The sequence below is a fragment of the Microtus pennsylvanicus genome, chromosome 1 (genome assembly GCF_037038515.1).
Source record: "Microtus pennsylvanicus isolate mMicPen1 chromosome 1, mMicPen1.hap1, whole genome shotgun sequence".
NCBI classification, from domain to species: Eukaryota; Metazoa; Chordata; class Mammalia; order Rodentia; family Cricetidae; genus Microtus; species Microtus pennsylvanicus.
In genome coordinates, this window is record NC_134579.1 from 68,169,663 (window position 1) to 68,186,912 (window position 17,250).

The 17,250-nt window shown below is 42.2% G+C and overlaps 1 protein-coding gene across 1 annotated transcript; it reads left to right on the plus strand.

Annotated features, from left to right (window-relative positions):
- The first annotated feature begins 1,413 nt into the window (after positions 1-1,413).
- Cldn1 (claudin 1) lies at positions 1,414-16,910 on the plus strand. The gene is made up of 4 exons (XM_075967655.1): positions 1,414-1,862; positions 9,879-10,043; positions 12,642-12,726; positions 14,363-16,910. Exons 1-4 carry the CDS (start codon positions 1,640-1,642, stop codon positions 14,523-14,525), a joined length of 636 nt encoding a protein of 211 aa, XP_075823770.1. The 5' UTR covers positions 1,414-1,639; the 3' UTR covers positions 14,526-16,910.
- Positions 16,911-17,250: the final 340 nt, after the last annotated feature.

A 17,250-nucleotide genomic window follows, 5' to 3' on the forward strand; every position in this document is an offset into this window, starting at 1 on the left:
ACTTAGAGATCCTTTGCATTCTGGAAAAGCTGGGAGAAAGACAGCACCTATTTTAATCTTACTATCTCCCAATTAAGTTCCGTTGTCATTTCTACTCCCTAAGTCCCTGAGCACACCAGGTCTTTGTCCCCAAGCACTGAAAAAGTAGACCTGAAAAGAAGACAGCCAGCTGGGAGTGAGAATGCCAGGGCTTTTTACGTTTGTTCTATGTCTACCAGTCCTTCCTTGTATCAAGCTTGTAGTTTCCTTAGCATACATGGGTATCCCTGTTTCTTTTTCATATGCTTATTTCTACCTTCAAGTCCCCTGTTTTTACTAAAATCCTACAGCTTCTCTTCCAGCTGTACTCACACCACATACCAAATAACAGTTGAGAAACCATTTTAATTCTTCTCAACCACAACGTGGGCTTCTGACTAACAACACATAAGAAAGCCTTGGCGAACCAGAGAGGGGTGCTGGAGGCTGCCTACATCAAAGCCTGGGAAGGTGGTATAGCCCTTGCTGCATGTCTGGAAGCAGAGCCCAGGCTCTGCTTCCTCCTTCACCTGGGAGAGACTATTTGGGTAAATTTGCTGAATTCCATCTGATAACTTGTCCCTAGCCAGACACCTCAGATAAGAAGTTGCTATGCTAAGCAAAATGCTTTAAGGAAAAGAGGTGTGTGTGTGTGTGTGTGTGTGTGTGTGTGTGTGTGTGTGTGTGTGTGTGTGTTGGGTGAGAGAAGAGTGGATAGCATTTTCAAAAGGAAGATAAACACTCAAAAGATATATATAGATATATATAATATATCCTTCAACTGAATATGTATGTATGTAGTGGGAAGTGCACAGAACTGGGAACTAAGTCCTGAATATGCTAGAAACTTGCCGTGTGACACTCTCTGGGTAGCATTTCCCTGATTTATAAAGTGTCGAGATCCCCGAGGCCTCTGGGAGAAGTGGGAGAAATCTAATGGAATGATCTTGACGAGCAGAAGGGAAGAGAGAGTCCCCAAAGAATAAAGAAGGTAATCAAACAAGAGGAAAGGTACGGGGGTTCGCAGTAGGGGAGCTCCGAGTTAGAAGTGTTCCTGAATAGCACACTGAGAAGATATTAAAAATGAAAACCGATTCCTGGCTCTCTTCAGCTTTCATCTTTATGCATTTTTTTCAGTATTTACACAGACACGATAAACTTTTTTGCTAGCTATGGAGTGAAATGAAGAAAGGCCTATCAAGAGCTAGGAGAGAAATGAACCGGGACGGGTAGGGATGCCTGATTATCTTCAAGTTGTCCTCAAGTCGCCTGGGACATCCCCCACCACTGGAGAGGTGGCCTGGGGAGGACCCAGCGTTCCTCGTGGGGACTCAGCCATGAAACCGCCAGGGGGAGCTGCATGCCGGGAGGGGCGGAGCTGCTTTAAATTGCAGCGCCGGGCGGTTCGGCATCTCAGAGAACTCTGCCACTTCTCGCTTTCAGACTCCGCGGCTGACCCGGACCAGAAGCCAGGAGCCTCGCCCTCCGCAGCACAGGGAGCAGGGGTCCTAGCAAGAACTTGTTCGCCGAGACCCCGCCACCTTCGGGAGCCGAGGGGCGCACCTTGCAAACTCCGCCTTCTGCACCTGCCACTGAACCCGCGCGAGCCTTGGACCGAGCCATGGCCAATGCGGGGCTGCAGCTGTTGGGCTTCATCCTGGCTTCGCTGGGATGGATTGGCTCCATCGTCAGCACTGCCCTACCCCAGTGGAAGATTTACTCCTACGCTGGGGACAACATCGTGACGGCTCAGGCCATCTACGAGGGACTGTGGATGTCCTGCGTTTCGCAAAGCACCGGACAGATACAGTGCAAAGTCTTCGACTCCTTGCTGAATCTGAACAGTGAGTGCACCCCTCACTCTCCCTCCCCTGACAACCCTTCCCCATCCTTTGGCCCCAGAGCCCCCGGTTCTGTATAGTAGCATCGTTCATCCTGGAGCTGTCCTGTAATTACCCAGGGTTACCTTCTCTTAAGTTGGTCAAGGCTTCTGAGCATGTGCTCTGTCGTGAGAAAGCAAAGAGAAGCCGAGCCTCAGGTCAAAGCCCTAGATTTGCCTCTAAGTCCCTGTTTGGCACCTTCTGCCCTTCTGGGTGTGATTCGGCCTCAAATTCCAATCAGCGTGGGTGGAGAATGGGAGAATGAAGGTCACAGTGGAATTTGAACTCTTGGGCCTCTTCTACACATTCTGATAGGGTTTGGGAAAGAAAACGGTACAGGTTGGGTAGGGTTCAAACTTTCAAAGTTAAGTAGACTATTTGGAAATATCAAATAAGGAACTTTCTGGCTCTTGTCTCATGGTGTTTCCTATGCACAGCTAAGGTTAAATCTATGTGTCTTTGGGTTTTTCCTCCTGAGAGCTCCTCAAATGTTGGCCTTCCAACCTAGGGTCTATGAAGAAGAGGCGGCATGTACAGTATAAGTTTAGACAGGGAAGGCTGGTGGCAAGTGGGGAGTGGGTCACAGAAGAGAAGACTTCTGGATAACCTGGTCAGTACGAGAAGAGCGAAGGCACAGAAGCCTAGTGGGTGCCACTGATAGGAGCAGATACCAACTGGGAAGAAGAAGGGGTCTTTTCATGATTTCCCCTCCTCAAGGGAATCTCCATATAATGGAGGATCACTCCTCATGTATGCAGAAAGACGTGTGGAGACATATATTTTGATACGTCCTGGGGAAACAGATGATAAAATGTCTTCACTTTCATGTTAAGATTTTTTTAAAAAATGAGTGCTTTATCAGAAAACCATTAAATTCTCACTTCCATAATACCATTTGTGGCCGTTTGCTCCTCCTGGAGAAATCACACTGGTGTTCTGTGAGTCTGTCCTGTCCTTTAACTCACAGGAAGAAGACCAGTTCCCCCAACCTTTGCCAAAACAACGTTATCCTGCAGTCATCTGCGAACACTGGGTGAACAGTGTGCTGGCATTGTCCAAATCCCATCCCACGGGGTGCAGCTCTTCATCTATCCCAGCTTGACACCCTGAGTATCTATAGAATTTAGTCAGCCAGTGTGGTGTGTCTCCTCGTCTGCACTCCTATATCAAAAGGAATCTATAAGTTTGGTAAGGATGCATTGCTTATTATCCTCCTGGATACAGTCAGGCTGTTAGTAACTGAGAAATAACAAACATACTGGTGGAAAGAGAAAGGCATTTAGGACGTGATGCCAGACGCTTTCAGAACTGTACCATGGGGCAGGCCAGGTGGGGTGTGTTCTGGACAGGTTTAGAGAGCTTCCCTTCCAATTTGTTCTTCTAATGCAAATTCTTCATTTTATCAGGTTGAACTTCTTCACATGACTGGTTAGAATAATGGTCCCATGTAGCAAATCCTCGGCTCATCCCTACCCAGAATACTATATGAAATGTTTCATTAGAATTTATTCCTTGCTTATACAGTTATTATAGTTCTTAAAACCAGGACAAAAGCATCGAAGAGCCTTCCATAACAAGCATTTTCAGAAACTGTCTGTTGATTTGTTTTATTGGAGAATAACTTCTATTGCCTGTTTTGGTTGAAACCATAGTTTATTCAAGATGGAGCCCCGTAGCCTCTCTCCCTAAACCAATTCCCAGAAGCGTGAGCCTTGACTCACATCTTGTCTCCCAGCTGAGCAGTGATTCACTAGGGTGCCTTTGGACCAGGCCCAGAAAACTTGTCTCTGTTTCTCCACCTGAGCTGTGGTGCTCACGCCCACCCGATGAAGAGATCTGCTTGGTGATTCACTGGCTGGTTTTAGTGTAGTTCCCTGACGCCTAGAGATGAAAGGGTTTATTCTGTGTGTGCCTCGTGAAGGTTACCTCTCACGGGATGTCTTGTGGTGAGAAGCAGGGCGATGGGGTTCCCAAAATTGTACTTTCAAGTTCTGCCAGCGGAGCCCACCTGAACTAAGGGTCAAGATAGAGGATGTCAGGGTTTTGTAACCAGACATTCCAGGCTGCTGCTTCTATTATATCTGGTATCAGTTGTGAAAACCTCATGACCTTTACACAATGTATGCAGGAAGTGTCATATTATTACACCCCATAGAGAGTCACTGTATACAGCAAAAAGAAGTCATTTTGTATGTAGCTTTGGCCAAACATCTTCTGAATATGTAAATAATAAATTTCTTGGAGAAACAGCTGTTACACTGTGAGTTATGATCTATAACAGCCAAGACCGTTTCTATATCCCTGCATGTGCTATCTAGGGAGATGACCCTTGTAGCTGAAATTTAGACCTACAAAAGAGAGGGCCAGGTGCAGTTCTAGTAGACTTTTCTTTGTCTACTTCACACATCTCTCTTGGTTTGGGTTTAATTCCCAACATTGTGGGAAGCCAGTTGCCTGCTTAGCTAATTGCTTCTGCTTGCTTCACTTTAATAGGCAGCGCTGTCCAAAGACAGGGCTTTCCCGGGAGGCTGCATGTTGGGAGGTATCAAAGCGGAGAAGAAGTAAGCATTTTTGTAGGAAGGCTGCTGTGAAGATCCAAGCACCAGACAAATGGGAGGTTATGCTAGACTCTCTTTAAGTCTCACCTGGCCCCGGACTTCTGTAATTTGTTTATAAGCTACCCTGGCCTGTTGGACTTGCTCGGCATGAATCCACATGTGTGTAGGTGTGTTTAATGAGTATTGGCTGTCCTGAGGTTTCCCAGCACTCTCCCCATGATGTCAGGCTCAATCAGGGGAGCAAAATCACTGGCTTGGATGCCTGTGCGGCACAGGCGGAGAGGACGGCAGCCACTCGGGATTCTCTAGACTCCTTTATGTTGCTAAATCGTGAACATACAGAAAAGCCACGGGTGTGCAGAGCCAAGACTCAAAACGAAAAGACTCAAATTGAGTTCCAGCTTACACTATCCAGGGAGAGCTATTTGGTCTTCCTAGACTAAGGGCGAATGCAACACTTGGAAAATAGGGCAGCGTAGGAGGAACAGAGGAATGAATCAAAGGCCCACTCATCTGCTCAGCCAACCTGAGCCTGGCCCTGTTTTCACTTGTAGGAATGCGGCAAAGACTCCGGCCAGTGTCAGTTTTCTTTGTTACTAACTTCAGTGACTGAAGGAGAAAGAGCAAGTGGCATAGCACAGGTTTTCTAGATTGGGGTGATAATTCCAAGTGTCATGGAAAAAGTTATTTGAGGCGGGGAATGAGTGGGAGAGGTTGGAGAGAATAGAAACGGGAAGTGGGAAAATTATGTAATTATATTTTAATAAAAAAGATTGTGGCCATGAAAATGGTAATACGGGGCATACCTTTAATAATGAGGCATTTAAAAATAGGGTTTTTTGAGAGAGAGAGAGAGAGAGAGAGAGAGAGAGAGAGAGAGAGAGAGAGAGAGAGAGAGAACAAAACTTCTCAGTATTCTCTGAGAGGTGTCAAGCCCTCATCCTCCAGGAACACTTGCACTACTGATGGAACTCGTGTGCTGACGTCACACTTAGCCCACCAGCTCAGGCACCTGCACAACAGAAATTGAACAGCGAAGGCACTTGTGAAACTTTGAACACTGGTAAAAGTAAAAGCCATAATAATCAGCAAGTCCACAGCAGTGTGCTCTGATCATCGGCATAAGCTCATGTAGTTGTGAAAGAGAAGGTGTTTGTGCTCCAGGCACACAGTGGGCAGTTATTTGATCCCTGAGACTTATTGGGACGCTGTGAGGGCAGAAATACCATTAAAATCTGGCTTGCTCATGATATATAGAACATAGGGTAGGAATGGTAATAGGGGTATAGAGCAGGGTATGCCCAGTGCCAAGTATTTACAGGGATTCTACAGCTTGGAGAGCATGTCTTTAAAGTTCAAGGAGGGGGGAAGTTTCCTGCCTGTCTAAGCTTGTCTTTGCAAACTTTGATTAAAATAACTGTAGTAGAAAGGTAGTGTCTAACTCATTTCTTGTCTTATAAGTAGAGATCTTTGTAAGTATTTTTTTAATTATACTTTCTGGTTGAGAGCGTTGAGAACTCCTTAGGGGGTCTTTAAGCTGCAGATTTTCAATCTGGCTGAGTGTAATTAGAAGGCTGCCTTCCTGTTTGCTGCTGAAGAATGCTCGGAAACAATAGGGTAGCTTTTCCAGTATTTGCAAGCCAGCTTCTCCACACATAACTTCAACTAAACTGTTACAGAGCTAGCTACAAATTACAAGGTCGAAGAAAGACATGCAAGTTCTATTGGGCATAGTGCAATAGTATATGGCTGTATTTCTGCACCAAATATTATTCTGGAGCACTAATTCTTCACTACTAACTTCCATGATTTGCCATCCCGTTCTGCTGAGAAAGAAAGAGAAACACCGTAACAAGAGTTCATCGAATACAGAACTTTAAAACTATATCAAGTGAAAGGAAAAGTGCAGGTTTTTTTTTCTCCGCATGAATTTCTAGCATTCTGTAGCCTAACTTAAGCCTAGCTGTACATACCAAAACTTTAGCATCCCTGGAACCTCCAAGGAGGTGTCTGCTAAATAAGTAAGATTTTGAATATTTAGCTTGACATAAGGATGTGCTTTCTATATCACATTATCACCAGCTTTGAAGAGCAAAGGTATCCTAGTCCAAGCACACTGAGAACAGACTGAATGATGCGTGTGACCCGTCAGGAGGTGTAAGCGGCAGTTCAGACAGAAGCCATCCAAGTGCATCCGTCTAGCGGCGGTCCACACTGACACAGTTTAAGGCTCTGACTTGAAGGACTTGCACAAGACCTTCACTGGAAAGTATTTGCCTAGTCCGGCAGAAAACTCCAGTTTAGAATGGATCTCTACGGAAAACGGTCACAACCGTAGAACAACAGTTTCTTTGTCTGACTTGTAATCCATCATTACAGGTGCCCCGTCTTGTAAATTTCCATGTTGTTACAGTTTTCCAGCATTGTTTGGGATGTGGGAGAACACTTGTATTATTTTTATACTTTCTGCTCATGGAATTATCCAATGTCCCCATTTGGTGCCAGTCTAATATTAAACAGAAGATAATTCATAACCCTATGGCTTCCAGGTGTAAATGGAAAATGTTTCTTTGCAAAACAATATTCTTATTCCATACAGCTTTTTTTGTGTTTTTAAAATGAAAACAGGGTCCCTCATCTCTATGGTTTTGTAGTTACAAATAATATTGACCATTGACTGCATGTATGTGTTGGACACTGTTCTTTAAGAAAAGGAAGTAATGTAGGGTTGTTAGCTAGCACAGGATAGAATACCTGTCACTTCTACTTAACTTTGTAAAAGTAGTAAATAAAACAATAGCATGACGCACAGATGCCTTCCTGTTAATGTAAAGATGAACCATTAGGGAATACTTGATGATGGGAAGATGGCATGTCCATAGGCTATACCTGGGTGCTCCTTGAGTAGAAGACCAAATGTTTCATAAACTTGATTCTTGAGTCTGCTGTGCAGGAGGCTCCTCCCGAAGGATGTCTTGTGCCCAGTGCTCAGATCTCTGGGGCTGGTGGCCTGTGCTTTGGCTTCATGCCTGGATCGAATGACTATTATATGAACTAAGTCTGGGTGGCAGCTGTGTGACACAGACTACTTCCAGAGAGACGAAAGACACCCACAGCAGTCACCCATAGAGAATTGATCAAGAAATTAGTTTTGAGGAGGTGTCTGAGACAGAGAGGGTCATATATGTCTGTGAATGGCTACCATAACATTAGCGTTTTCTAATTATACTGTTTCTTCACTAAGGGTAAGAGTCAGGCCACTCCGCCTTAGGATCCTCCAATGACTTTTCGTTCCATTTAGGATAGGCTCTGAACTCATGAAAGTGGCCTACAAAACTCTGTATATATGTATGATGTATATGTATGTCTTCATATATATGATATATATATATATTCATACATATATACATACACACACGTGTGTGTGTTCCTTTTGCCAACCTTGATAAACATCATTGCACTTCCCAACATTTATCATTTATCAGTAGAATCAGAATTTGTCCTGATTTACTCAGGATCTGGTGCCTTCTCAGATTTCTGGACTTTTCATTTAAAATATGGAGTATTGTGGGCAAACTGGCAGGGGTAGTCACCCTCTCCTTCAGGCACAGAGACCCCTGTATTGACTACTGCACCTTCCCAAAATGCTCTTCTTCTGAGCCGGAACCAAATCTGAAATCTGTGCTTCATAAGAATGTAATTATCTTGTTTTTCATTTTTCCTAATACATACCAACTGCCCTTGTAACCACTGTTAATAAATCAGAAGGAAGTGAACACCTTAACTGGGAGTCCTTGGGACTTTCCTGTTCATATGACAACATGGTTTGTGAGTCCAATGAAAGTTTTCTACTGGTCATATGAACAGCTTCAGTTCCTAGTAAAGCCATGGGCATGGAACGTGGCTTTGATCCCATAGTTCCTTTGTCACCCTGGAACTCTGTGCGGAGTACAAGAGAGTTGTGCTTATGTCCTTAGCACATACTTATGAGCAGATGAATATGGCATAAGAGGCAGAGAGTGTACTGTTTAGTATTTTGATGAAGGAGTAAAACTTGCTTTCAAATATCCTTGAAATTCTGTGAAAATGCAATTGATCCTATTTAGAAAGGAATTAGTGTGTTTCTGCTATTGATTGTGATAACAAGGATAGAGGTGGGTATAAGTGAAAATGCCATGGTGTTCCAGAGGTGTTTGTTTTAAATTGAAATTGGTAACCTAACTGCTCAGTCTTGAACATGTGAAGACTAAGGCTGTGTACACATTAAATATTAGGACTGTCATTATCATAGTCACCCCTGAAGACCAGCAAGGAGCAAACCGTTCTAACTCACTGTGTAGAGATGTTGTCCCTTATATATCATAAAATACAGACATGGTCCTAAAGAATATTAGGTCGTTTTTCCAAGATCCAAGGTTTCCTGCGATGTGAATATCTCCACATACAACCTTCCAGTTCACATATTAAGGCTGTATGTTAGATAATGATGTTCAGCTGAAAAAAAACTGTAGTTTAAAAATCTTATAACCAGTGTAACCACACACAAATACACACACACACACACACAGAGAGAGAGAGAGAGAGAGAGAGAGAGAGATCCTATATTTATATACCACAATGCTGCCTTTTTCTTTAGGAAACACTCTGGCTCAGTCTCTGAAACCTGTCTTTGGTGATAACACAGCACAGCAAAGATAAGAATGGAGACTTTAGATAATTGGTGGAAACCTGAGAAATACAAGTTGGGATTATTATCTTTGACATTATAACACGAGATTTTGTAGTTGTAAAAACCAGTGGTGTCATTTCCTATGAATTTACTGCTCTGCTCCAAGTTACCTTCTTAAAGATTGCCTTAGCATTAATGTTCTAGAAAGCGGCATCCTTCCCCACCCTCAACCTCTGATAACTAGGGATAAAATGCTATCTAGCCATGACCATCTCATTTATCATCCAGATTCACTTGGGTTTTTTTGTTGTTGTTGTTTGTTTTTTGTCTGAAATCCTAAAACAAGTGGCTAGTACTAAATATGTATTTTAAGCCATTTAGGTATGAATGGTGACCATAAAGGATAAAATATATAAATGTTAGTTCAGAATCTAAGTATTCAGGAAGTAATGATTACATATTCAGTTGAGTGGGACCGATTCAGTTGAGTCATTAGTCTGTTGTTGTTGTTGTTGTTGTTGTTTTTCCGGTTGATTTTGAGTTGAATAACTGAAGTCCAAGCTACCTCCAGACTCTGTTCATCTGCCTAGTGACAATTCTTGTGGCTACCGCAGAAATATCACTACATCTTCGTGTCCTTCAGACTCCTTGTTTACTTCTCCCCTCCTGAAAAACAAGGGGATAATTTCATCTCTTGCCTCTTTTGTGCTGCCTTAGGCAGGATTTTTACATGTCCAAAATGTTTCCTCTCAGGTACTTTGCAGGCGACCCGTGCCTTGATGGTAATCGGCATCCTGCTGGGGCTGATCGCCATCTTCGTGTCCACTGTCGGCATGAAGTGCATGAAGTGTCTGGAGGACGACGAGGTGCAGAAGATGTGGATGGCTGTCATTGGGGGCGTGATCTTCCTCGTTTCCGGTAAGAGCGGCCCCTCCTTCTCTCTTACCTAGTTTTCGCAGGAGTGGTTTGAAATCTACTTTCTGGGGTTTAGTTTCTTAGTTTATGTCAGATTCCTTGTACTTGAAAAGTTGTAACATAACTTAGCATTCGTAAAATACAGATAATTTCAGGGCCTTACAGTCAGACTGTTGGCTTTCATGTTCTCAGGAAGAATCACATGAAAACTTGACTTGTGGGCACTTTCATCACATACAACCTTGAAGGACTCGGGTGCCCACTTGTTTCTTAGGCGCCATCTCTTTAGATTCAGAAAGATGTTTAATACTTAGCAAAAGAGTCTGGACCCATGTTTTGTGATTCGGAATGTGCTATTTGGTAGCTATAGTTGTGGAACATGGTGGTGCATGTGATCTCAGCAGGAGAGTAGCGTGTGCAGAGGAGTGTGGAGTTCAAGGCCACCCTCAGCTGTGTAAGTGCATAAGACCTTCTCTCTCTCTCTCTCTCTCTCTCTCTCTCTCTCTCTCTCTCTCTCTCTCTCTCTCTCTGTGTGTGTGTGTGTGTGTGTGTGTGTGTGTGTGTGTGTGTGTACCCATGGATCAGAGAGAAGACAGGCCAAGTGGAGTGCAGCGGGTGGAATATTGACAAGTTAGGGTGTAGGGTTAGCTGAACCAAGGAAGAAAACTACAGAAACAGGTATGAAAACTGATGACAAAATAGGTTATGTGTCACACGGAAAACAAGCAACGTTGTCTGCTTTATTCAAATCTTGACTGACAGGTTATATGTTTGAGGAACAGAGAAATATAAATGATGAATACCATTTTGGAACTTTTTAAGGATATTTTAAATATGGTAGATATTATATTACAGATATGCTGTTGGTTAATTTCATATGTAGACAGTATAGAATACATAGATGGAACAATAGGCTACTGTATAGATCCCATGTTTTGGCTGTATGTAATAATTAATTATATAGGTGATATAACTACTAAAAATGAGACTTAGATATTATCTCTTTATTTCTCTTGTTGGTGGAAGACCAGAGGGGGCTTTTGATCCAGCATAGTTTGTGAATTTATCCAGTAATGAAGGCCAAGTGTAACTTCCCTAAAGATGTGATTAAAGTGACCAGATGCCCAGCATATTGTACCACACCTATCCCCATGATTCCCATACATACCACAGACATGCATGATTCCCAGAGCAATCTAGAGTGGACTCAGAAGTCCAAGTGGCTAGTTCAAAAGCATGTGTCTGAGCAGTTTGCACACACAGACAGAATGATCTTATGTGCCATCAAATATTATAAAAAGAAGCTACCTATTTTCTTTTAAAATTAGTATTAGATTTGACAGTTTTATGTGCACTTATTATATGAAGCATGGTACTTTGAAGTGTATATATGTTCTACAATGAATAAATTAAGCTGTCTGTATGTTTTGCCTCAGATGTTATTTCTTTGGGAATGGCACTTTTCAACCACTGTAACATTTTCTTCCTCCTCTTCCTCTTCTTCTTCTCCACCTCCTCCTCCTCCTCCTTTTTCTTCTCCTTCCTTTTCCTCCCTCTCCCCCTTCCCTTTTTTCTTCTCCTTCCTTCTCCTTCTCCTCCCTCCCCTTCTTCTCCTCCTTCTCCTTCCTGTTTATTTGTTTTCAAGACAGGATTTTTCTGTCGTGCAATCCTGCCTGTCCTAGAACTAACTCTGTACCCCAGGCTGGTTTGAACTCACAAAGAGCCACCTGTCTCTGCCTCCCTGGTGCACCACCTGGTTACCCTCTAGCATTTTTAAGAACCCTATAGTTCCTATATCATAAAAGAAGTCTCTCAAACTTTTTCTTATTTTCTACTTGAAAGTTTGTATCTTTTGACGAATATCTCTTTAGATGAAAATAAACTTTACAATTTAGACATCATATAATCACCGGAATGAGCGACATTGCCCAATCACTTCCTTCCATTATTGATTACAAAATGTCATGAACAATTAAGTTCAGTTATATAAAGCAATCAAGGGTGTCACCTCACCAGATGATTCCAATATTAGATATTGCCTTAAACCTGGGGTAGGAAGAGTCTGGATGCTCTAGCCCATTCTGAAAAAGGTTCTACTTCCTGTGATAGTTAGCTCAGGGTTTGCTGCTGGATCAAAACCTAAAAATGGATTTTGGATTTGTCAAGAAGAATGCAGGATGATTTTCATCTTACCTTCCTGTAAGCAATTCTCTGCTCATAGTAATGAACATTGTCGTTCAAAAGTAGTTTCATACACTGAACTGCAGGACTGAAGAACCTTTGTCAGGGGTTTTGAAGAAGGTGAACCAGTCAAGTTGTTCCTAAGGAACAGTATTTGTGCCCGTGATCTTGAACTATACATAAATAAGATGTCATAAGTAGCATAATCTAGGCCCAACTTCCATCTAATTTCTTTGTAATTCTTTGTAGAACAGTTGGAATAAATCATATCTAAGTCAAATTGATTTCCATAACAATAAAATAAAATGTCAGCACTCTCGATGAGATTCAATTCTGGTAGAATACAATTAGGTTTAATAGTCTGTGTTTTTGTGCTCAGCGTCCCGTAGTGATTAATGACTTTGGTTTGAATTTCCATAGGTCTGGCAACTTTAGTGGCCACAGCATGGTATGGAAACAGAATTGTTCAGGAGTTCTATGACCCCATGACCCCCGTCAATGCCAGGTAAGGCTAGTCATGTGTAAAAAAGTTCGTTCTCTGAAAATCAGCCCTTTTTGTCTTCAGCAGACTCCCACCAGTGCTTTAGTTTCTCAGACTCGCTTTCAAGAATTGTGGGGAAATTTATGTCAAACTTCCAAACAATTTGAATGACCTGTGAGCCATGTTCAAATGAATTGGATAATGGCTTGAACAGCCAGGACTAATGACAAAGCACACTTCAAAGAAGAAATGTTCTAAGCTGGATTCTAGCCAATAATATATTACATGTTTTTTTCTTTCCCAAATTATGAACAAAAATGGCAATGTGTTGGACATGTTCTTCTTGAAGCATATAATGTTTCTGATATCTGTGATCGCTTGGAACTAATAAGCAGGTTCATGATTTATTGACAAAATAGAACCATCATAGTGGTTAACAAATAATGCTTCATTTCTGATAGTTTCCACATGAAACCGTGTTGTATTTTTCCAGTACGTTCCAATGCTACTTCAAAATTGTGTGTTCCATTGCTACTATAAAGTTGACTTTACAAGGGTCACCTTTCTTAATAGTTCGAGTTTTTCAAGTTCAGGCCCTGAGTCTTGGCTCTCGGGTAACAATGCTCTTTGATCGGGGACAAGGCTTATTGTCTCACTGTCTTGCCATCCATAAAGCTTAATAACTACATTCAAAGCTAGAATGTCAAGGTGTAATTACTGTTTGTGAGAGCTAGGGCGAGCAAATGAAAAATCCCAGTGTTTGCAGAGATAAATGTGTGTCTTTTCATACAGTCACCCACAGGCAGAAGAACATAGGCTGGAATACATCAGCTCTTGGAGCCTAGCCCATCCTGTAAGATTTATGATGTAGGGACAGAAACTGCTGGAGGTCAATGGGCCACCTTTTCAGCAGAGTAGTAATGTTAGGAGTGCACGAGAAAGCATTTTATAAATTGCTGGGCTCTGTACACTTGTTATCCTATGACGGCACATTACTCTGAACACCCTCCAGGGAAGCAAGGGAAACAATCAGCTTCGAGGGGAGAAACCATGGGCAAGATGTAAAACTGCTGGTCCAGAGCTGCAAAGTGGGCTTGCATCAGGACCCAAGTCCTGTACCGTCTACATTCAAGCCTTTTCTCTGTGTGATATCCACAGTTAGCCGCAGGCTCCTCATCCCAAGAATATGGACTGATGTGTCCACCTGGCCTTGTTCAATCTGGAATTAGCCATGGAATATTCAGATGTCTTTCTTTCAAAATATATATTTTATGTTTTATTTTAACTAGGTTTTCAGATCATTAAGCACTTGTGTTAGAGAAATGATTACTATTTGAGAATAGTTGACTTTGTAAGCGATAACTTAGGACTGTGGCTTCACTTCTCAAGTGTCTAAACATCCTTTCAAAGCCTCTTTTTCTTGGAAAGGTCTTTGGAAATATTTGTGTAATTAAACTGGTATATTGCATGGCGTATTACTGATGTGCTGTTGCAAATTATTGATAATTACAGTGTAAACATTATTTCATGGATATGCTCGCAAACAACAGCTCCTGGGGGATCATGGGTATATATATATATACACATATATTCATTTGCTATTGATTTTCTTCTCTTGCCAATGGTCCTCACAGCAACATGATGCTGTCTTTTCTTTCAGGTATGAATTTGGCCAGGCCCTCTTCACTGGCTGGGCTGCTGCCTCCCTTTGCCTCCTGGGAGGTGCCCTGCTTTCATGCTCCTGTCCCCGGAAAACAACCTCTTACCCAACACCACGGCCTTATCCCAAGCCGACACCTTCTAGTGGGAAAGACTACGTGTGACAGAGGCAAAGGAAAGAGATCCTGTCGGAACAAATACAAAATGGACATTGAAACTAATATTGACATTGAGGCCCTAAACTGTTGACTATGGTTATGTGAACTGTGGCATAAAAAAAGGAAGCATATTTTTACATCCCAGTGGCTATGAGGGGCTTGGCTGTGCCTTACCATCTTTCCTGAGTCCAGGAAGGAAGCCTTTTGCATTTGAACTGCTGCTTCCCACTGAGTGATCCCACTCAAATGGGGAAGGGTGCTCCTTTAGTGTGTATAAATATGTATATATACATATTTTCTATTAAAAATAGACAGTTAAAAACCTCTTATTTTCCTTATACCGGTACCAGCATACTGAAAATGACTCTAGAGTATATACAATTTCATATTGACTAAATAAGCCTACTGATGCATTTTTCTTGTTCTCTGTGAACATATGTGATCAGTCAAATATCTCCCCTTTGATCAACAGTATCTTTGCATAAGACCAACCTTCTTGTCGAATCTGACTTCCTTTTCCCATGTTCCCATGTGTATTCTTTGCAACAACATATTTAATTTTTTTAAAGCTCTAACAATGATTGCTTTTCCTGCCTGGTACTTGGAGATTTGATTCTAGCTCCCAAATCTAGTAGCGAATTTCACAGCCCACACTTGAAACTTAAAATACCTACTTAGCGCTTCCGTGTCTGGGCTGTGGGAGCAGATCTGGACAGATGCTGTTTTCCTGCTAATCTTCCCTCACTGGCCTTGCACTTTGGTCTAGAGCTGTCTTGTTTGCTTTGAAAATATTTGTTTCACTGAGTGGCCGTACTGCGAACTGTGCTGTTGAAACAGTTTTATTGATTGCCTTTTCAGGTACTTATTCTCCCTTCCAGATCCTGCAAACTCTGTTCTTCTTCTGCCCTCCTCGGCTATCTTGGTTTCTCACGTATAATTATCGTGTGGTTTAGCTCGTCTCTGAGAGGTGTGGTCTGTTTATCTGCGCAAAGTGCTTGACTTGCAAGAGCGATAACACGGTGACAGATATGCACTCCTCTCCGTAACTGTGAGCAATTTACAGTCTTTATACCTCTTTTCCCATCTGCCAAATTGGGATAATTACACTTAACCAGCTGGTAGAGGTAATGCGAGTATTAATTAGCTGATATGACTCTCATTCTTTGAACATGAAATATGCTTAAGTAGTGTTTTTCCTTGCTCAATTAGCAGTCTCGAAGTCACTGAGGAAAATCTACACACACGCCGTCACACTGCTCTGTATTTTTTTTTTTGTCATGAGTCTACTTCCTCCCCTTCTGCTGTGCCTGGCCTCTTGGTGCTGTTTCACTTTGGCAAGCGCTCTTACTCTTCTAATCTGTAGGAAAGGCCCGTCAGCAGAGCAGGATGGCGTAATGGAAAGGGTGTTGACAATGACATTTGGAGACCTGGATTTGAGTCTCGGTGCTATCGCTTAATGACTGACTCGGGCAAAGGCCCTTGGCTGCCCTAAATGTATTGCTACATCTGCACAACGGGTTCATTGACTCCTGCTGTGCCTGTGTCACAAGATTCGAGAGGGGACACACGCAGGCACGGTTTTATGAGGAGAAACATGCGGCTCTGTATTTGCTAAGGAATTTAAGTTCCCTGATTTCGTGGTTAGTCTTCAAACAACTGGAAAGAGAAAATTGTTAATTGGGTTTCTTTCCTTCACGAGTCTCTCAAATGATGAGCTACTAAACTTCACTGAGTTAAACTGATCTTAAGTCTCTAAAACTCTTTGTTGTTTGAGACAGTGTCTGGGTCTGTGGCCCAAGCTGGCCAAGAACTCTGGGTCACCCAAAGATCCTTGGGCATCAGCTTCCCAGCTGTTGAAATGACAGGTGTGAGCCCCATACCCATTACATCTTTGTTCTATCAGTCTGCGACTAAGCCAATGAAATGAAGGAAACTGGCAGTGTGGACACCAAAGGGGGATGAGATGCTCTTGGTGAAGCGAGACTTGCAAAGTTGGATGGAAGCCGGCAGTTCTGGGAGAGAGTAAGAACACTTCATGGTAAAACCAGGCAGAGGAAGCTGTACAAAGGATGGAGTCATGTAGACTTGAATTATTTTAAGTTTTATCATATTTCCATGTGTAAAAGAAATCATACAAAGATCTTTTAACACAATTAAGATTCCTAATGATGGGTAATGTAAATGCATACAAATAACACTTGCCAAACCACACAGAGTTCTATATTCCAAAATAATCCCATAGAAGTTTTATGTTAGAACCTACCCAGTTTGGATATTTTTATACCCTGCTACCAAACCTGGAAAGAGACCAATTGATATTTGAGGACTGCAGTGGGAATTTGTACAAAGCATTACTCTTTTTCAATAAATTGTTGTTTTTTAATGAAAATTCAAATTTTCCTGGCTTGTTTTCTAATCACATATTTCAAAACTGTGACTGTGTGCAAGATTGGGATGCATGAGATAGATTGCAACTCACTATGTGTTTCTGGAAAAGAGTCATGGTCCTAGGGAAACTGGGGATCTTAGTCTCACTAGTAAACTAATTTAGAAAGAGACTTAAAAGAAAGCTCAAGGACATTATGTTTGTTTGTTTGTTAGCTTGCTTGCTTGTTTATTTGAAAGAAGAACAATTAACCAGACAAGCTACAAATCTTGACAGTTGCCAGGAAGAGCGAGTTAGAAAGGGTGAAAGCCCTGCCTTTAAAGGCCATCAGACAGGGTCAGTTTA

Excerpts from the sequence above, each read along its gene's own strand:
- Cldn1 (XM_075967655.1), top strand. The coding sequence starts at position 1,640 with ATGGCCAATGCGGGGCTGCAGCTGTTGGGCTTCATCCTGGCTTCGCTG. Across the intron at positions 10,044-12,641 it reads CGTGATCTTCCTCGTTTCCG|GTCTGGCAACTTTAGTGGCC; the intron begins GTAAGAGCGGCC and ends GAATTTCCATAG. Across the intron at positions 12,727-14,362 it reads ATGACCCCCGTCAATGCCAG|GTATGAATTTGGCCAGGCCC; the intron begins GTAAGGCTAGTC and ends CTTTTCTTTCAG.